Consider the following 20,634-nt stretch of genomic DNA (forward strand, 5'->3'; position numbering starts at 1 on the left):
GTTACTAAAGATTTACAGTACAATTACAGAAGGTGGGTCTGTGGCCCTTTGGCGTCATAAAGGTCGGGCCAGTCCTGCATACACGTAGGGCAGCCTAGACTCTGGGTTTGGGGCTTTCCTCTGGCTGAGGAAGTACAACAGAAATGAGGAAGGGCTTAATAAGTGGTTCCGGTGACATTCTAGCTGACTTTGTGGGTAGCTAGCTACCTGAAGGCGTCATCATCTGCCTCGTGACAAACGGAGCCCCGTCTCTTGAACACCTACTATGCCTCAGACAAACCATCCCCTGTAGTCTTTACAGCTCCCATGAGAGGAAGAGGAGTGACTCTCTCCACCTATGGATGAGGCCACTGCAGCCCAGAGAGTTTAAGGGCCTTGTCCAGTACCACACAGCTAGGAGGCAGCAGAGCCTTACTGCCAAGGCAAAGGGGTCAGTGGCGGGGAAATGTGGGGACCCTCAAGGGGTTCTCCCCCCCAACTCCCTTCCCTGTCCCACGGTCTCCCTCGTTCCTCTGTTTTCTTGCATCCAGCATGTAGCTCAGGTCAATGTATCTCTTAGGCCCAGAAATGGGAAATGCCGATTGACCCTTCCCCAGAAACAGCTCAGCCCTCTCCCTGAGCCTGGCAGGCCAGTCTCCATTTAACCCCTTCACTCCCATCTCAGTTCCTGTTTACTGCAGCTGCCCACAGCACTGCCTCCTCCGCACCCAGGCCCATTCTACAGAAATAGCTTGTCAAGCAGCTCTGGCAGGCAGGCAGCCGCAGTGGGCTCTGTGGTACTGGCTTCTAAGAAAGGCAGCAGCAGGGGGCCCCCAGCCTGTGCACAGGGCATGTGACTTGCTGGAAGTGCCACCGGGGGGGCGGGGCAGAGTTGTAGCCACAGAACCCACATCCTTGTTTACATCAGTGATGGGGCTATCCCTTCCCGCCTTCACGCCCCATACTCCCCCTCACCCTCAGGTCCTTGCACACCTCCAGGAAGACTTGAGAACAGGCATGGGCCCCTATTCTATCTCAGAGCAGCCTTTCTCTCCTTATCTCACAAACCCTCCAGGGAGGACAGGGGAGGGTAGCGAAGGCGTTCTTCTGGCAATTCTTCACTGAGGTAGACTGGCTGTCATGGAAGAATTCTGCCCCTGCTCCCATGGAAGAATTTTGCCCCTGCCCCAGGGAGATCCCATCAGAGCAATGGTCCTCTGGGGAGACAAAGGAAAATTCCCTCTTCATCTTAGTCAGTGGATGTAATGTGGGCCTTATCTTCAAGCCCACCTTAATTTCCCAGGGAGAAGACTCACTGGCTCCCTGAGTTTGTTCATGCACTTAGCGAATTTCCCAGTTTCCTGCACTGTACTGGGCCCTGAGCTGAGATAGACTTGGATGTGAATTGCCCTCAGTAGGAAGCCCAGTGTGATCAGGCAGATGACTTCTGTACACATGTTTGATAAACCTGGTGATAGAGGTGTCCAGGAGGGTGGGGAACTATTAAAGAACATATTGGTGTTGGATAAGTAGGCAGTCCAGCAGGATGGAAGGAATGTCCTGAAATGAGGGAAGGAATGTGTGAAGATTCTCAAGTCAGGCAGAGGGGGGAGCCTGTGTCTTAATTTGACTAAAACTCCATGATGCCTGAACCATTTGGGCCACAGGCTGCCCTTAGTTAGGTGCATATGTATCTTATCTCTCTTACTAGACTCTGTACTTCGTGTGGGCAGAGGCAGGGTTTTACTAAGCTCTGTCACCTTCATAGTACCGCACATTTAGGCCCTGGGGAAGGGGACTCTGATTTACTGAGTGACTGCTCCGTCTCAAAACCAGTGCTGGTCACATTACACCCATTATCTCATTAATCTCACAAGAAGGCCTGCCAGGGAGTTATCCAGCTTGTTCCTGTTTTACACGTGAGGCAGGTGAGGCTCAGTACACTTGGGTCACTTGCCTCTGGTCATTTAGCACTAGCACTTGGCAGAACTGGGCTTAGAGCCCAGCTGTTTTCCTTTTTTTTTTTTCAACCTACAAAGGCCGTGCTGACTCCAGGAAGTTAGGTACACTGAATTCTAGACTTGAATTGGTCACACATTGACTTTCTGTGTGAACTTGGTCAAGCCACAAACTCTCCCTGAGCCTCAGTTTCCTCATGTGAAGAGTGAAGGTGGGGGTATGGAATCGATAGTGCTTCGGGCCACTTATGGGACTTAAAATGTTTGTTGACTTGTCTGAGTAGCCATCCAAGCCCTAGACAAAGTCATCTGCATGAGAGGCCTGTGGTTGTGTCCCTCTCACCTGTACTCTTGTTCAAAACTGTCCCTGTTTGCCTTTTTCTCCATGATTCCGTTCCAGCCCACAAGGCCAAGAACTCTCCAGGCCCTGGGGTAGGAAAGGAAGTTTTCCTGGCCCTGAGCCCTTCACCCCAAGGATGTTCTGTGACTTAGAACTCTTCTCTGGTGCCAGTTCTAATCCCAGCCTCTCCTTTCTTCTGCCTCCACAGCTGACCAGGTGTATGGAGACCAGGACATGCATGAGGTTGTACGAAAGCACTGCATGGACTATCTGGTGAGACTTTGTACAGACCTTGGGGTAGGGGCAGAGTGGGAGGATCCCCTCCCCACACTGACCTCGACCCTCTGATCTGTTGTGCAGATGAAGAATGCGGACTACTTCTCTAACTATGTCACAGAGGACTTCACCACCTACATCAACCGGAAACGGAAAAACAACTGCCATGGCAACCACATTGAGATGCAGGCCATGGCGGAGATGTACAACCGGCCTGTGGAGGTGTATCAGTATAGCACAGGTACTTCTGTGGTGGGTAGGTGAGCGACTGACAGCACCTGGTCTGAGCCTGCCCTGCCCTGCCCCGCCCACTGTGGATGCTACTTCCTTCTCTTTTCTGCAGAACCCATCAACACATTCCATGGGATCCATCAAAATGAGGACGAACCCATCCGTGTCAGCTACCATCGGAATATCCACTACAATTCAGTGGTGAATCCTAACAAGGCCACCATTGGTGTGGGGCTAGGCCTGCCATCTTTCAAACCGGGGGTAAGCATGTCACCATGCCCAAGATGGCTGTTGGATTTAGAAGCCAGAAACCTTTGTTTGGGTCTCAGTTTTATCCTAGCCCACAAAAATGTCCTGTCCCCTCTTTGAGTTGCCTCTGAGGTCTTACCTCTGAATCAGGGAGTCCCCCAAGGGGATCTCTCAGGGCTCATTCTGTGGTCTCAGTTTATCTGTCTGAGCTGGCTCACCCATCTTTGTGCCTATGGAGGGTTGGCATTTTGGGATATGGAGTCATATTGGGAACCATGAACCAGGGCTGGGCCTGGGTGTCTTGGTCCCCACATGGATCCTCCTCTGAAACTCAGCAGTTATAGACATCTGTGGTTACAGAGACTTAGAGTTCAGGCCTGGTCCCAACACTTAACTGGCTGTGGGACCTAGGGCAGGATTCACAAGTAATTTGGGCTGGCAGCTTGGCTGATTCAGACAACGCCTAGCACTGGGCCTGGTGCCTAGTAGGTGCTCAGATGGTGGCAGTACACTTTCCCAGCACACACTGGCAGATTCTCATTCTCTTTCATAAATATTCGCCTGCTGGGGATTTTGATATCTTCTATTCAGGTTTCACTTCCTACAAACAGAAAGTGCTCCCGCCTCATTTTAGGAAACACACACCCTAACACCAACACACCCTCCAACATTAGGGGTTTTTTTGTTTTGGTTTTTAAATAAACTTTTAATTTTAGAACACTTTTAGATTTTAGCAGAATTATTACGCTTAGAGAATTCCCATATACCTAACTATAATTAACATCTTATTAGCATAGTACATGTGTCACAGTTAATGAGCCAATATTGATATATTAACTAAAGACCATACTTTATACAAAACTAGGGGCCCGGTGCACGAAATTCGTGCACTGGGTGGGGGTGGGGGGGAGAGTGTCCCTCAGCCCAGCCTGCCCCCTCTCACATACTGGGAGCCCTCAGGCGTTGACCCCCATCACCCTCTGATCGCCTGATCGGCCCCTTGCCCAGGCCTGTCGCCTCCGCCAGAGGTGTCAGGCTTGGACAGGGGACTCCCATCTCCCCCCGATCACTGGCTCTGGACCCCGCCCAGGCCTGAGGCCTCTGGCCCAGGAATCATGCCTGGGCAGGGGACCCCCATCTCCCTCTGATCGCTTGCTCCACCCCCCGCCCAAGCCTGACACCTCTGACCCAGGCTTCAGGCCTGGGCAAGGGGACCATCATATCCCCCCAATCCCCGGCTCCGCCCCCCACCCAGGCCTGATGCCTCAGCCAGAGGAGTTGACCCTCATCACCCTCTGATCACCAATCACCGGATCGGCCCCTTGCCCAGGCCTGTCGCCTCCGCCAGAGGTGTCAGGCTTGGACAGGGGACCCCCATCTCCCCCCGATCACTGGCTCTGGCCCCCAACCAGGCCTGAGGCCTCTGGCCCAGGAATCATGCCTGGGCAGGGGACCCCCATCTCCCTCTGATCGCTTGCTCCACCCCCCGCCCAAGCCTGACGCCTCTGACCCAGGCTTCAGGCCTGGGCAAGTGGACCATCATATCCCCCCAATCCCTGGCTCCGCCCCCCACCCAGGCCTGATGCCTCGGCCAGAGGAGTTGACCCTCATCACCCTCCGATCACCAATCACCGGATCGGCCCCTTGCCCAGGCCTGACGCCTCCGCCAGAGGTGTCAGGCTTGGACAGGGGACCCCCATCTCCCCCCGATCACTGGCTCTGGCCCCCGCCCAGGCCTGAGGCCTCTGGCCCAGGAATCATGCCTGGGCAGGGGACCCCCATCTCCCTCTGATCGCTTGCTCCACCCCCCGCCCAAGCCTGACACCTCTGACCCAGGCTTCAGGCCTGGGCAAGGGGACCATCATATCCCCCCAATCCCCGGCTCCGCCCCCCACCCAGGCCTGATGCCTCGGCCAGAGGAGTTGACCCTCATCACCCTCTGATCACCAATCACCGGATCGGCCCCTTGCCCAGGCCTGTCGCCTCCGCCAGAGGTGTCAGGCTTGGACAGGGGACCCCCATCTCCCCCCGATCACTGGCTCTGGCCCCCAACCAGGCCTGAGGCCTCTGGCCCAGGAATCATGCCTGGGCAGGGGACCCCCATCTCCCTCTGATCGCTTGCTCCACCCCCCGCCCAAGCCTGACACCTCTGACCCAGGCTTCAGGCCTGGGCAAGTGGACCATCATATCCCCCCAATCCCTGGCTCCGCCCCCCACCCAGGCCTGATGCCTCGGCCAGAGGAGTTGACCCTCATCACCCTCCGATCACCAATCACCGGATCGGCCCCTTGCCCAGGCCTGACGCCTCCGCCAGAGGTGTCAGGCTTGGACAGGGGACCCCCATCTCCCCCCGATCACTGGCTCTGGCCCCCGCCCAGGCCTGAGGCCTCTGGCCCAGGAATCATGCCTGGGCAGGGGACCCCCATCTCCCTCTGATCGCTTGCTCCACCCCCCGCCCAAGCCTGACACCTCTGACCCAGGCTTCAGGCCTGGGCAAGGGGACCATCATATCCCCCCAATCCCCGGCTCCGCCCCCCACCCAGGCCTGATGCCTCGGCCAGAGGAGTTGACCCTCATCACCCTCTGATCACCAATCACCGGATCGGCCCCTTGACCAGGCCTGAGGCCTCCGGCAGAGGTGTCAGGCCTGGGCAGGGGACCCCCAGCTCCCCGCGGTTGCAGGCTCTGCCCCTGCCCAGGCCTAACGCCTCTGGCCAAGGCATCCCGCCCAGGCAGCGGGGACCTGCAGTGGCAGCGGTGGGGGCGCCGCGATCGTGGGCTTCGCTTTAGGCCCAGGCAAGGGACCCCTAGCTCCCGGGACTGCCAGCTTCGACCGTGCCCAGCTCCCATCGCTGGCTCCACCCCTACTTCCTGCTATCACTGGCCAGGGCGGCAAAGGCGCCTGATTCTCCAATCATGGCTGGGGGGCCGCCTTTGCCCTGTCCCCCAGCTCTTAGCTCCCCCCTGGGTTTCCGATCACTGTCAGTGACAGGGGGCTTCTTCCTGCTTTCCCTTTCGCCTCCCTGCATTGTGCCTACATATGCAAATTAGCCGCCATCTTGTTGGCAGTTAACTGCCAATCTTAGTTGGCAGTTAACTGCCAATCTTAGTTGGCAGTTAACTGCCAATCTTAGTTGGCAGTTAACTGCCAATCTTAGTTGGCAGTTAACTGCCAATCTTAGTTGGCAGTTAATTTGCATATAGCCCTGATTAGCCAATGAAAATGGTATTGCCGTACGCCAATTACCATTTTTCTCTTTTATTAGTGTAGATACCTCAGTTTTCCCCTAATGATCTTATCTGTTCTAGGATCCCATCCAGGATCATATTACATTTAGTTGTTGTCATGTCTCCTTTGGCTCCTCTTGGCTGTGACAGTTTCTCTAGATTTTCTTGTGTGTTTTTTTTTTCCCCGATCTGTTTACAGACTCTATCCTTGCACCTTTTCTAGAATGTCATCTAATTGGAATCATACTGTATATAGTTTTTTCAGTCTCTTGTTTCACATAACACTACATTTAAGATTTTTTTGCTTGATCGCTTTTTTTTCCTTTTTAAAAAAATGTGAATGCCTTAAGTTTACAGAAAAACTAAGAAAGATAGTTCAGAGTTCCCTGTATCCATCCTCCGTCCTGTCCCGCACACAGTTTTGTTACTAACCTATCATGACTGTGTTTCATTTGTTACAATATATGAACCAATATTGGCACATTATTAACTAAAGTCATCATGTCTCTTTAGGCTCCTTTGTCTGTGACGATTTCTCACACTTTCATGTTTTTGATGGCCTTGACCGTTTTGAGGAGTACTGGTCAGGTATACTGTAGGATGTTTCTCTTTTGGAATTTGCTGTTTTTCTCATGATTAGACTGGGGTTACGGGTTGTAGGAAGGAAGATCACAATAGTAAAGTGCCATTCTCATCACATAATATCAACAGTATGTACTGTGAACATGATTTGTGATTTGTTGTTGCCTTTGATCACCTGGCAGAAGTAGTGTTTGTTAAGTTTTCTCCACTAATATCATTCTTCCACCTCCTTCACTCCCTTTTCCACATTGTACCCTTTGGAAGGAAGTCATTGTATGCAAACCACACTTAAGTTGGTATTGCCCTGGCCAGCCAGCTCAGTTGGTTATCTGCCTGATATGCCAAGGTTGCACGTTTGATCCCCGTTCAGGGCACATACAGGAGTCAACCAATGAATGCATAAATAAGTGGAGCAACAAATCGATGTTTCTCTCTCCCTCTCTCACTAAAATCAATAAATTAAAAATATTTTTTAAAGAAAAAACAAAAAGAAGTGGCTGTTATGCTCCATCTCCTTGAGGGCAGTATATTCACATAAATTATTTGGAGTTTTTGCAAGGGAGATTTGTCTCTTGTCCTCCATTTATTCAACCCTTTGTTTATATCAGTATTGGCTCAGATATTTATTTTATACTTTGGGTTATAATCCAATGATATTTTTATTTTGATGCTCAAATTGTTTTAGTTTTGGCTATCGGAAGCTCTCTTAGTGTCTCTTTGACATACTCCCATCGTGGTGGTGGTGGTGGTGGTGGTGTGTGTGTATGTTTTGTGGGTTTTTTTGTCCTTTTGTTGTTGTTTTTTTGGGGTTTTTTAGCACTTCCTAACTTTCTGGTACTAAAAGTGTTCTAGGCTCAGCTTGTATGTTTCCTTCCCTGGTCTTAGAACCAGCCATTTCTCCTTGGGTCCATTTATTAGAATGTTATTAGAAGCCACGATCTGGGTGCTCAGTGTGCTCCTTGGTACTGGGGTGTCCTTCCTTCTAGGCCCTTTCAGCTGGCTGAGTAAGGAGATATATGTGTATACTAACCTGTGTGTATACACATATCCAGAAATATTTCTATGTATAACTACTCATATCTGTATGAAGCTACCAGCTGATAGGTACTGCTTTGTTTTAATTTTCAGTTTTCTAATGACAAATGGTATTGAGCATCTTTGCATGTGCATATAAAATTGTTTGTTGAGATTTTTTTGACCATTTTTAAATTGTCTTATTCTAATAGAGCTTTAGATACTTTTTGGACTATTATCCATAGGTAAAAATTATATTTTATATCATTACTTTGTGCGCACACACATTGGTGTGCAATATTTGTCCATTAAAATAATGTTAGAATTTTGCTGAACAGTACTCACATTTAATTTAATCCCTGGGATATGCTCTGATATTTTTTATTATTTTGGTTTTTAAAATGCAGTTGTATCTCACAGTCTAACAAAGAGCACTCATACAGTGCCCCACAACTCATAGCACCTCACATCATGCTAATACTACCCGTCCCCTTAAATACCTGACTACTCCCTCCACCCTGTGCACATACAGTTAACTTCTCAGGTGATCTTTTCTTCTTGTGCCATCTGAGCATAGATGAGGAAGGCCTCAACATTGTGAAACTATCACCACTGGGTAAGGCTTCTTTAAACTCCAGCCTAGGCTGGAGGGCACCTGGTTGCTCCAGACTTAGTACTTCACTTGAGTTGTCTTGGGGTTGGGAACAGGGCTTCTGAGTGTAGGAGTTTGGAACTACTAGTCCCACCACCCAAGCCTGCTTTTCCCCAGTCCCTGATGAATAGGCAGCCTGCCCAGGGGGGTGCTTAGTAAGAGTACTTGCCTTCCTGTCTCCTCTTTCTGGGCCTGTGGGCCTACCTCTCTGAGCCAGATCCAGCTGTTGGCCAGAGCTCAGAGTGTTACCCCATTTCCTTGTTCCTCCCACCTTTGCAGTTTGCAGAGCAGTCCCTGATGAAGAGTGCCATAAAGACATCAGAGGAATCATGGATCGAACAGCAGATGCTGGAAGACAAGAAGCGAGCCACAGACTGGGAGGCCACAAATGAGGCTATTGAAGAGCAGGTGGCTCGAGAATCCTACCTGCAATGGCTGCGAGATCAGGAAAAACAGGCCCGCCAGGTCCGCAGCTCCAGCCAGGTAGGTCCTAGGCTGTCACTGGCCTGGCCAAGAACCCATTTTTTCCCCAGTTCTGCCCCAAACAGGCAGAAAAATTAAGCAGTTTTGACATCTGGGAGAGAAGGAAGCTCCCAACCCTATTTGTACCTCATCTTGGCCTTAGTCTTGGCATTGTGCCTTAGAACTCTCAACACCTGTGCAGAACAAGCTCTTAAGGAATGAGAGAGAGAGAGAGAGAGAGAGAGAGAGAGAGAGAGAGAGAGAGAGAGAGAGAGAGAGAGAGAGAACATGCACGCGCGTGCAGTCACTGGTGGTGACATGCAGGATGGATGGATAGTTTCAGAGGGACAAGCTTTTGTCGAATATCCTTGTGTGCCAGGCTCTGTGCTGAGAATATGAAATCAGGTCTAGCCTGCTCCGCCCTCAGTGGTCCCGTCTATTGAGGGAGACAGAGGCATCAGTAGGGCCCTTGACCGTGGGTGGGAGACCAGTGGAGATGGGGGCTCTAGTTAGTATTCCCACAGGAGGGTTGAAAATTTTAGGGCAGGGACGGGACAGGATATATAGACATTTGAGGAATTACAAGTTTAGCATGATTGTAGATGTTGGCAAGCACTGATTCAGTTGTTCAGCAAATATTTATTGTAGGTCTATGCCCGTACTGTTCTATGTACAGAGGTACATTGGTGAGCCAGGCAGGCCCAGATCCCTGTCCTTGTGATGCTTGCATTTTTGCAAGAGTGGAACAAAATAAACAATAAACATAATGAGTACATTGGTTTAGAGGTGGTATGGATGGGAAAAAAAAACATAGAGAAGAGTAAAGGGAATAAGTGGGGCTGGGAGTTCACAGTATTAAATAGTGTGGGCATGGTGGGTCTCAGAACAGGTGAGATTTGAGCAAAAACTAGCCATAGGTGAGGGAAGTAGCTAAGTGCATGTGCCAGAGCAGAGAGAGGACCAGCTAGAGCAAAGGCCCTGAGGTAGCACACCCCTGCTGGGATTCAGGAGCGGCCTGAGGCCAGTGTGGTGGAACAGAAGTCAGAGAGGCAGTGGCACCAGATTAGGAAGGGACCTGTGGGCCGTGATGAGGACTTTGGCTTCATTCTGCATGAAGCAGATTCATTGCAGGGTTGTGAGCAAAGGAGGAATAGGATCTGACTTAGGGTTTAACAGGTTGCAGAACTCAGTCTGGGTGGCAAGGGTAGAACAGGGGACCAGTGAGGAGGAGGCTGCTACAGTAGTTCAGGTTGCCACTGATGGCGCAGGCAAGGGGGAGGGGGAGAGTTGGGAGGCACTCGGGATCTATTTTGAAGGTGGAGGTTTCCTATCAGTTGGCTGTGAGGAGGCTTAAGGAGCTTACCTTCATCCTTTGGTCCATGGTGTGACTGGGAGTGGTGGTGACCTATGTAGAAGCTCTGTCACAGCCACGATTGCGGGGATGGGGCAGAGGAACGCTGAGGCTGTTGTAGGTTCTTACCTCTTACTCCTTCCCCACAGCAGCCCCGGAAAGCCAGTGCCACGTGCACTTCCGCCACAGCAGCCGCCTCCAGTGGACTGGAGGAGTGGACTAGCCGGTCCCCGCGGCAGCGGTCACCCGAGCACCCTGAACTGCATGCCGAGCTGGGCATGAAGCCCCCTTCCCCAGGCACTGTCTTAGCTCTTGCCAAACCTCCTTCACCCTGTGCACCAGGTCAGTGACTTGCTGACAGGGAGCATGCAGGGCTTAGGAGGTGCCACCTGGGTCCTGGGCCCTGTCTCTGACTGTCCATCTGCCCCAGGTACAAGCAGCCAGTTCTCAACAGGGGCCGACCCAGCGACTTCCCCCCTCGTGTCCCTCTACCCTGCTCTGGAGTGCCGGGCCCTCATTCAGCAGATGTCCCCCTCTGCCTTTGGTAAGCCTCCTTTGTCTAGGAACCAGGGCCCAGCCGGGAGCTGGGGAGGGATGGAAGAAGCAGTATGTCTCTGTGGAGTGGCTCTGGACCCTCTGGCCATCTCCCCCAAAAAAAGGGAATCCTTTAGGCCCAAGGGATCTGTCCCAGAGGGGTTCTAAATGGGTTTCATAGGCCCAGAGGAGCCTTCTAATAGGAGTTAGAGGGCCCTGGATGGGATCTTTGCAGAGCCAGGGGTCAGTGAATGGCGAAGAAAAGACAGGCTCCGTCATTCTTTTTCCCTTCTTCTTGCCCAACAGGTCTGAACGACTGGGATGATGATGAGATCCTGGCTTCGGTGCTGGCAGTATCCCAACAAGAATACCTAGACAGTATGAAGAAAAACAAAGTGCACAGAGATCCGCCCCCAGACAAGAGTTGATGGAGACCCAGAGACTGGAGACCATATCCCAACCCCACCACTCCTGCCCTCCGGTGCCGCCTCACCTTTGGCTTTCTTCCTTCTTGCCGTCTTCCTCCTTCCCTTGCTTTCCTTCTTTTCCTCCTCCCCACCTCCCTCTTGCCGGTCCATCCCTGCACCCCCTCTCATCGCTGCCACCACCACCATCATCTGTCTCTTCCCCGCTGACGTGCCCTGTTGCCCCCTGCACAGCACCATCCCTGCAATCCACAGGGGACTCGGGCAAGGGTGCCGAAGGTAGGCGAGAGGCACAGAGACAAAGCAACTGGCAGCCAGGCAGCCCCTGAGGAGAGACATTCAGACAAAAGAAAGCCTCCCTGACCCCCATTCCTCCCAAGTTAAGAAAACCTTGTTATCCCACCTCTACAACTATGTCAGGGAAGTGGGAGGAAGAAGTGGGGGATTCCCCTTCCCAGAACCCTAAGAATGTCTGAGCCTTCAATGTTGAATTTTTTCTTTATTAAAATGTACTTTTATCTTATAAAATTAACCAATCAAAAACGACATAGATAACAGCTTTGACTCTATGAAGGTGGCATCTCTCTGGTTTGGGGGCAGGCAGGCGGGGGGGGGGGCAGAGGGGGCACAAAGACGTGCTGCTGTCTCTGGCCTCCAGCTCTGTGGAGATGGGCAGGGTCTAGAGTATGAGCCAGGGCGGAGTAGGGGGCCAAGGGTAGCAGGTGTCCTGTGGGCTTCGGACAATGAAACTCTGACCTCACTGCATTCCTATTGCTTCCATCACCACCAGTATCTGTAATCTTGGGGTGGGGGCACCTTTGAGGATTATAGCCGCCACTCAGGATTTGAGTGTGGGGAGTGGGAGCAGCCTTGGCAGATGGGGCACTTGTCCCCTGCAGGTGTTGACAAGATCCGCCATCTGTAATGTCCTTGGCACAATAAAACCAAATGTCAGTTTCCCTGGAGCGCCTCTATTCTGTGTGGGGCAGAGTGTGTGTGTGTGGTGGCGGGGGGTGGTCTCTGGACAGAGACAGCGAGGGTACAGGCTTCGGCTTCACCTCTGAGGGCTGCATGCTCTCCAGGAGGATCTCTCTGGGGCCAAGTTTGTTCATATTTGACTCACTGCTTACTAATCCACCTCTGGACCTGTTACCACCAAGAAAGCTCCATCCTTGCCGGTGGCCCCTGGCTCAGCACTGGCACAGGATGTAGCCTGCCCACCTTATGTCCTGGGGTTTGATGGGAGCAGAGGACTCAGCTGAGGGCAGGGACTGAACTTCCAACTTCTCTGCCTGCCTCTTTCGCCATAAGTGTTTGCTCTTCTGATCGTTTGATGAGGAAACACTTTGGGAAGTACAGTAGATGCTTCACATGAGTTCAGTGGAAGGGACCAGATGGACCTCCTCCACTGGGTTTTAGAAGCTGAGGAATGGCTAAACCTTTTTTTATTTATCATGTCCCCCAGTTCTCTGACAGTTCTGTGTCCCGATCTTCCTAGGGGTAAAGCCAAGGCAGAGAAGGATGGCTGGCCCCAGGTTTTGTCAAGTGTCTTTTTTGCTGTGCCTCAATAATGGGGCCCCTGTGTAAGGATGCGTGCCCAACTCTACAGGCGAGGGTGTGGCTGGCTGAGTGGCTGTCGGAGGGATGTCTGAAATGATTGGTCAAACGCGTGTATGCTGGAGAGTTGATTTCAAACCTTCCTCAGCTTTTTCTTGCCATTTGGCCTTGGTCATATCACAGGCTCTTAGTTTCAAGTGGCCCATTTGTACAACAGGGGTGATTAATGTCTACTATCTCACACTCTGGTTGTGAGCATTGAGAGAGAATGCATATGGTCAACATAATGAATGATGGCACAGTGCCTAGCACATTCCAAAAGCTCAAATATTAGTAGATATTTATTCTACTGTTGAAATGTAAGCACCATTTGCCCCTGCCTACTTCTTTTTGCCTCCAGTTATCTTGGGCGTATGTGTAGAATTTGCCCTTCCCCTGTCCCGAGCCCTAGGCCTTGTCTTTCAAGATGTGCAGAGGGTCTCCTTCTGAGAAGCCCTGTGTGACCTCATCCACATTCTCCCATCTATCTACAAATACGTCTTTTTTAAATACGTTTTTTATTGATTTCACAGAGAGGAAGGGAGAGGGAGATAGAAACATCAATGATGAGAGAGACTCATTGATCGGCTGCCTCCTGCATGCCCCCTACTGGGGATCAAGCCTGCAACCCAGACATGTGAACCATGACCTCCTGCCCTGACCGGTTTGGCTCAGTGGATAGAGCATCGGCCTGCGGACTGAAGGGTCCCGGGTTCGATTCCGGCCAAGGGCATGTACATTGGTTGTGGGCACATCCCCAGTGGGGAGTGTGCAGGAGGCAGCTGATCGATGTTTTCTCTCTCATCGATCTTTCTAACTCTATCCCTCTCCCCTCCTCCCTGTAAAAAATCAATAAAATATATTTTTAAAAACAAACAAACAAAAAAAAACACCCATGACCTCCTGGTTCATGGGTCAACACTCACCCATTGAGCCACACTCGCCAGGCCAAATATGTCTTTACTCCTTCCCCAATAACTGTACTATCAACTTCCTGGGTAAGGGCTATGATGCCTGACTTACCTGTCTCTAATATCTGCACTCCCACCAGGGCCTGATAGGCTTACAGTAGACCCCTAATAAATGTCAGGTGAATAAAGGAGAGTAACGTGTGTATTTGCTTTTTGGGTGTTGTCTGTGTATATGTTACTGTAGTGAGTTCAAGTCTTTATGTGCATCTCACAGAGTGTTTATAGTTGTGTGTGTGATGAGGGCTTGCTTCCAGGTGTGCCAGATGATGACAGTTTGTGTCTGTTTCTGAGACTGAGTGCATGTTTGTGTGTTTCTGTGTGATAGCGCATCTGTGGTTCTTTCTGATGGGGTGGATGTCCATTTGTGTTCCTGTGGTGGATTCTGGGCAGCTATTTCTGAACAATGTCAGTGACAGTGCTGTATGCCTGCGGGTACATGTATGTCTATGACTGGATCTATCCGTCACAGGTATCATATATGTTTGCCTTTGCAGCAGTGCATGTGTGTCTCAAGCATTTGTGTGGCTTCCTGGGACAGTACAAGTTTTTATGTGACAGTGCATATTTGACGGTGCCAGTGCCTTTGTGACAAGTTCTGGTGGTGTGTCTGACAGACATTTCTGTGTCATTGTCACATGGTAATGTAGGTCTACGTGAATCTCTCTGGAGTGCCTGTCTTTCTGTGACTACATCTGTGTCATTCTGGGATATGACTCTCTGGCAGCATGCCTGCCTGACAGTGGATGGAGCTCTTTGTGACAGTGCACGTCTGCATGTGTGTCTAGGACAAGTTTACATGAATGTGATGATACGTATTTGTGTATATCTCATTTGGTCCTTCATGTGTGTCTCTTTGGAGTGCATGTCTGTCTTCCTGCAGCATGAGGCCCAACTGTTTTTCTCAAATTTGTGACTAAGGGTTTTTTACCACCTCTCAGCCCCTGTCTCTCACCTGGAGCACACCCCCAAGCCACCACCACTCTGGCTTGCTCCTACATCTCAAGAACCACCACCTCCCCCCCCCCCCCCCCGCCGCCCTTCCAGATTCTGGACCTGCTGACTGGGCTCACAGCTGGCAGGGTTTAGCCCCAAAAACACCCCCACAGGCCGCGCCTCTGTGATGCTGCCTTTGACCAGCATGCTCCTGTTGTAGTGGTCGGGGTTGCCCTCCCTGGCAGCTGAACAGAATCTTCCAGGATCCCCGGCTTCAGTTTCAGGGCAGAGGCCATGGGTCGCCTAACCTAGAGGGCCCTTGTCCTTGGTGAGGAGCATCCTTGAGAGACAGGGTTCTGGATAGCCACTGGCCCAGATTCTGAGAAGCTTGGCCTGGCGTTATCTCCGTGCTAATCTTGAGGCAGCAGCAAACCAACTTCCTAGGAAAGGAGGGGGTGCAGCTTTTTTTTTTTCCAGTTTTTTTTCTATATATACATATACGCACATATATAAAAACAACCCCGTGCAACAACCAAAACAAATGCAGTTGCTGCAAAGGGATTCCCAGAACCGGTTTCCTCTTCGCGCGCGCCCCCTCATTTGCATGCAGACCCCGCCCCCACAGAAGATCCGGGCGCGTATTTGCATAAGGGGGTACTTGAGACCTGGAGGGTGGTATGCAAATGAGGACTGGCTCCGATTGGCTGGGGTACAGCAGGTGCCGCGTCCGGATTGATCAAAGCCAAGTGGGCGGGGCCGTCGCTCTGAGCGACTCTCTCGGGAGGCGCGTGCCCCGGCTCAGTATCGTTGGGGCTGGCGAGCGCGTCGAATCAGAGCATTGCGCCGTCTGTGGGCGCTTCTGGGCCACCGGCTTCTCCGCCTTCCACCCTGGCGCCCCCAAGTCCTGGCTCCCCGTCCTCGCTGCCCAGGGCGTCGACGCCCTGCGGGCTCAGCGGGCTCAATCTGCGCAGCGCCTCCTCCATGTTGAGCAAACCTCTTCAGGGGCTCGCGGTGGCCCCCGTGACCCCCACACCGCCGCCAGGTGAGCGAGGCTTCTTTACCGCTACCAGGCCGGGCGGGCAGAGGCGATGGAGGGCGACCCGGGGGAAGGGGGGAGGGTCGCAGCGGGGCTTAGCACGCGGCCACTCTGACTTCCTCGCCTCTGCCTGCGTAGGAGGCAAGGATCGGGAAGCGTTCGAGGCCGAGTACCGACTTGGCCCCCTGCTGGGAAAGGGGGGCTTTGGCACAGTCTTCGCAGGACATCGCATCACAGACCGGCTCCAGGTATCCGCCACGAGGATCTGGGGAGGGTCAGGTGTGCGTGTGGCGGGGTCGGGAGACCCGCGGCTGGGTTTCTGATTGACTGGGAACGATCCCACAATATGTGTGAGGTCGGGTCCAAAGAGCCGGGACCCGGCTTGCGGGGGGCGTTCGCGCGCCCGCGTGAGTGAGTGCGTGTGTGGCGACTCAGGTGGGCGTGTGGGGGAGGGGCAGGGATTAGGGAGGGCCTGAGAGTGAAACAGGGAGCGGGGGTTCCTAAGGACTCTAGACCCCGGGATCCAGGGGACGTGTAAATGTGTGTGAAGGTGGGGACCCAGAGCTGAGATTTGGGGGGTTTGGGGGGCAAGGTCTCCAGCATGGAATCTTGAGGAATAGGACCCCGAAACACAGTCGGGCGTCTTGGGGCTTGATTTGAAACATGGGAGCGCTTGGGTGTGAAGAAATTTGGAGCTCACAGCCTGGACTGCGAGGTTCTGGGCTTGAGAACAGAGCTCAGGGCCGAGGGCCGAGGGCTGAGGGCGGTGGGAGAGGTGAACTTGGTCCTGGGGACTTGGCGGGCCATGGAGAAGCCCCCGGCTCTTTGGGGGTCGTGGTGTGGTGTGGTTGGGGCCACAAAGACTAGGGTGAGGCTCAGGACTGGGAAGGACCCGGGGGTCATCTTCCGCTCCCTTAACTCCCGCCCGTTTCTCCAGGTGGCCATCAAAGTGATCCCCCGGAATCGCGTGTTGGGCTGGTCTACCCTGGTGAGTATCTTCGGAGTCCTTCCCGACCTGGTGGCGCCATAGCTGATGATGGGCTCTCTCGCCCCCTTGCCTCTCTATGGCTTGTTCGCCTCCCTGGGCCCTGTTACTGAGGAGATCACTCCTCCCAGCCCGTGTTTACTCCCCTGCAGTGACATCTACACCTCCACACAATTCTGACTCACCCTAGTTCCCCTAGAGCCCTGGATTCTCCCCTCCAACCCCCCTCTCTCGTCCTCCCTCCAAATGCTGCCTCAGGGGCTGCCCGCGGGGCATGCTGGTGGGAAAAGGGGGGGCAGAGGTCACTGGTTGCCATGGTGACGGTGGCTGCTTCTGTGCCGTTAGCGCGCTAACGGACGGCAGGGCGGGTCTGGGCCAGTTGTAAATGCGGGAGCGCCCCCTGGCGGGAATCTGGGAAGGCGCGCCTGCGCAGTAGCGGAATTTTCATCGCCGTGAGAAAACCTGTCTGCAGCTGTGCAAATCGGCGGAGTGGCCAGCAGAGGGCGCCATCTCAGGCGGAAAGGCTACTTCTGAAAGTCCTTGTGGCCACGTGGGTTTTCTAAAGGGGCGGCTTTTGTGGCTAGTAACATTAACGCTCTTTATTGAGTACCAAGGTATGCCTCAGGTTTTGCTTCATCATAAAAAGCTTACTGTATTCCAAGTCCCACTAATCACTTTCATTCAACCCTGTTCTAGATGCTTGGTAACAGTAAAAAAAAATATAACATTGAGTTCTTAATTTGTGCCTGTTCCTTTACAATCGCTCACTTTCAGCTACTTTTAACAGAAGTATATTGAGTACCTGCTAGGCACAATTCTAGGCACTAGGGAAAATGTTACCTTTATTGAGAGCTTGGTTTGTGCTAGCTTCTTTTCTACTAACTGCTTTCACCTATTGAACACATACTATGTATTGAGCCCCTACCCTGTTACCAGGCACTGTGCTAGTGCCTGAGCTATGTCAGTGAGCAAAACAGAAACTTACACAGTAATGGTATTTATTTAGTGCTAACTCTGTGCCAGATGCTATGCTGTAAAGTACTTTCATCTATTTAACAACTTATTGAGCACCTACTGTGCATAGGGTACTGTTCTAAACTCTTTGGAGATGTCAGTGAATAAAACAGATAAAAATATTCCATAATACAGTCTTTCTTTATGAACCACTTTTATCCCTGGCGGATTTGGCTCAGAGGTTACAGCAGCTGGTGGACCAAAGGGTCTTGGGGGTTCGATTCACAGTCAAGGGCACCATATCTTAGTTGCAGGTTCAATCCCCAGCCCCTGTTGTGAATGGGAGGTCACCAATCAGTGTATCTAACTTTAACGTCTCTCCCCCATCCCTCCACTCTAAAAAGTCAATGGGAAAAATATCCTCCTCGGGTGAGGATTTTTTAAAAAAATTAAAAAGAACCACTTTTATTTGTTCTTGAAATATTTACTGAACTCCTGTTACATGCCAGACATGCATAGGCTTTTGGCTTTAATCACCTTCCCAATGGCTGTGTGAGTTTGAGCCCTTAAGATGAGGAAACAGACCCAGGGAAGGAAGTGGTTTGCTCAAAGCCACATAGTTAGGAGGTTGAGGGGCTATGATTTAAGTTCAGGCCAGAAGTCACCCTCAGAGCTACTGGCCTAATGTCTGTGTTCTCTTCTCTCTCCCTGTTTCCTCCCACAGTCAGAGTCAGTCACATGCCCACTGGAAGTAGCACTGCTGTGGAAGGTGGGTGCAGGTGGTGGACACCCTGGTGTGATCCGCCTGCTTGATTGGTTTGAGACCTCAGAGGGCTTCATGCTGGTCCTTGAGCGGCCTTTGCCTGCCCAGGATCTCTTTGACTACATCACAGAACAGGGCCCGCTGGGTGAAGAACGGAGCCGCTGCCTCTTCACCCAGGTAGTGGCAGCCGTTCGGCACTGCCACGCCCGTGGAGTTGTTCATCGTGACATCAAGGATGAAAACATCCTGATAGACCTCCGCCGAGTCTCTATCAAACTCATTGATTTTGGTTCTGGTGCCCTGCTTCATGATGAACCCTACACTGACTTTGATGGTAAGACTTTCCTAAATCTCAGTGGGGAGATTTTTTACTTTTTATATCTTTATGGACTCTTGACCTTTGATCTCCAGTGCTGGGGTGTAACCCTTGACCTACATTGTAACTTTATAAGGTTCTTGATTTTTAATATTGAGGGCTCCTCCTGCCTTGCCCTCTGTTAAAGCCCATCTTCTCACAGTGCCCTGACCTTGTTCTGGGCTTTTATTCTGGTGAGGGGATCCTGTTTCCTGAGTGTTAAGCGCTTTTGTTCTCTGAGGGGACTCTGCTGTCTTTAGTGCTCTTATTCTGGTGGTGAGACCCTGCTGCTATATTTAAAGAGCTCCTACTGTGGTGATAGGACCATACTTCCTGGGGTGGGAGTGGGGTGGGGGTGGAAAGAAGGGCATTATCAAAAAATGGTCTAACCTCTGGCTTACATACAGGGACAAGGGTATACAGCCCCCCGGAGTGGATCTCTCGTCACCAGTATCATGCTCTCCCGGCCACTGTCTGGTCACTGGGTATCCTTCTCTATGACATGGTATGCGGAGACATTCCCTTCGAGAGGGACCAGGAGATTTTGGAGGCTGAGCTCCACTTCCCTGACCATGTATCCCCAGGTGAGGCCCTCACTGGCCCTAGCCCAGTGGACTCCATACCTCCCAGGGACTGGTGCCCCCAACTAACTGCTAATTTCCTGTGTGTTTCTGACCTGCAGACTGTTGTGCCCTAATCCGCCGGTGCCTGGACCCTAAACCTTCTGCTCGACCCTCACTGGAGGAGATCCTGGTGGATCCCTGGATGCAGAAACCAGCTGAGGATGCACCCCCTGATACCCCTAAAGGGGGTTCTGCCCCTTTGGCCTGGTCCCTGCTGCCCTAGTTGGGCTGTCCCATGGCCATGCCACAGGAGTAGGGCATCTGTTGATCTGGTTTTACAGGTCATTAAAAAATCCAGTGTTACTAGGGTCAGAGATTGGGGATCAGGGGTCAGAAAACATATGCCAAGTCTGCCCAGTCCCCATCCCAATCCTGTTAAGGAGCCTTCCTCCCAGAATTTACAGTTTCTTATTCTGGAGGGGGGACTTCCTTGCTTCTCATTTTACTAAGTATGTTTATTTGGTTGAAGTTAATTCCATTCTGAGCCCCAGGAATCTGTGTTACAACCCTTACACTGGCACCTCCTGCCTGCTACACCACACAAACTTAGTTGAAATGCTCTAACTTGGGCAAGGGTGCTTTTGTTGGAATACCCCAGCAGCTCTTATTTTAGTAAAGGGACTGTTTCCTTTAGCTTAGGTTAAGATTCCATGTTCAGTCAAGCTGCTTGCCTACCTCAGCCCAGGGTTGATTATTCTGGGGGAGGTAATGCCCTATTGTTATCCCAGGGCTTTTTTTTTCTTTTTTTGTCTTGTTTTTTTTGGTGAAGGGACCCTACTCTGTTATTCCAAGTGCTCTTATTCTGGTGAGGAGAAACCCTACTTCCAAGATTTGGGAAGGAATGGGAGATGGACACCACCAGAGTCCACTAGGATGGGTTGGATGGTTTTTGGGGGGATCGGGTGGGGGAAATAAGTCTTGTTGTTTGTTCTCCTAGGGCCTCCCCCTCCACCTTTTTTGGATTCTTGCTGCCTCCTTCTGAGCCAGGATTGTCCAGTTGCTGAAATGTAAATACTTATGTATTAGGAGGAAGGGAGCTCCAACTGTGTCATCCTCTCCCTTCTCCACATGCCTGGATTATTTAAAAAGCCATGTGTGGAAACCCACTATTTAATAAACGTAATAGAATCACAAGTG

At 51.7% G+C, this 20,634-nt stretch overlaps 2 protein-coding genes across 3 annotated transcripts in view; both read left to right on the forward strand.

The window, feature by feature from the left end:
• Positions 1–12,238, forward strand: part of OTUD5 (OTU deubiquitinase 5) — a gene marked incomplete at its 5' end in the record, with an annotated part of 31,711 nt that extends 19,473 nt beyond the window's left edge. The window contains 7 exons of one of the 2 annotated variants that reach the window (XM_081115062.1): positions 2,486–2,550; positions 2,638–2,794; positions 2,897–3,045; positions 8,789–8,992; positions 10,472–10,664; positions 10,753–10,866; positions 11,163–12,238. In XM_081115062.1, coding sequence (XP_080971188.1) covers positions 2,486–2,550; positions 2,638–2,794; positions 2,897–3,045; positions 8,789–8,992; positions 10,472–10,664; positions 10,753–10,866; positions 11,163–11,284 — 1,004 coding nt within the window. In that variant the 3' untranslated portion in view covers positions 11,285–12,238. The remainder of the gene's footprint in view (positions 1–2,485; positions 2,551–2,637; positions 2,795–2,896; positions 3,046–8,788; positions 8,993–10,471; positions 10,665–10,752; positions 10,867–11,162) is intronic. The other variant, XM_081115063.1, reaches the window with a different exon arrangement.
• A 3,349-nt stretch (positions 12,239–15,587) lies between these two features.
• On the forward strand, positions 15,588–20,629 carry PIM2 (Pim-2 proto-oncogene, serine/threonine kinase). Its single transcript, XM_081115249.1, has 7 exons — positions 15,588–15,823; positions 15,956–16,065; positions 16,755–16,805; positions 18,481–18,853; positions 19,282–19,458; positions 19,557–19,778; positions 20,435–20,629. The coding sequence occupies exons 1-6, from the start codon at positions 15,763–15,765 to the stop codon at positions 19,718–19,720; spliced, it is 936 nt and encodes a 311-aa protein (XP_080971375.1). The 5' UTR covers positions 15,588–15,762; the 3' UTR covers positions 19,721–19,778; positions 20,435–20,629.
• Positions 20,630–20,634: the final 5 nt, after the last annotated feature.

The sequence above is a fragment of the Myotis nattereri genome, assembly GCF_964212035.1.
Source record: "Myotis nattereri genome assembly, chromosome: X".
Classification (NCBI taxonomy): Eukaryota; Metazoa; Chordata; class Mammalia; order Chiroptera; family Vespertilionidae; genus Myotis; species Myotis nattereri.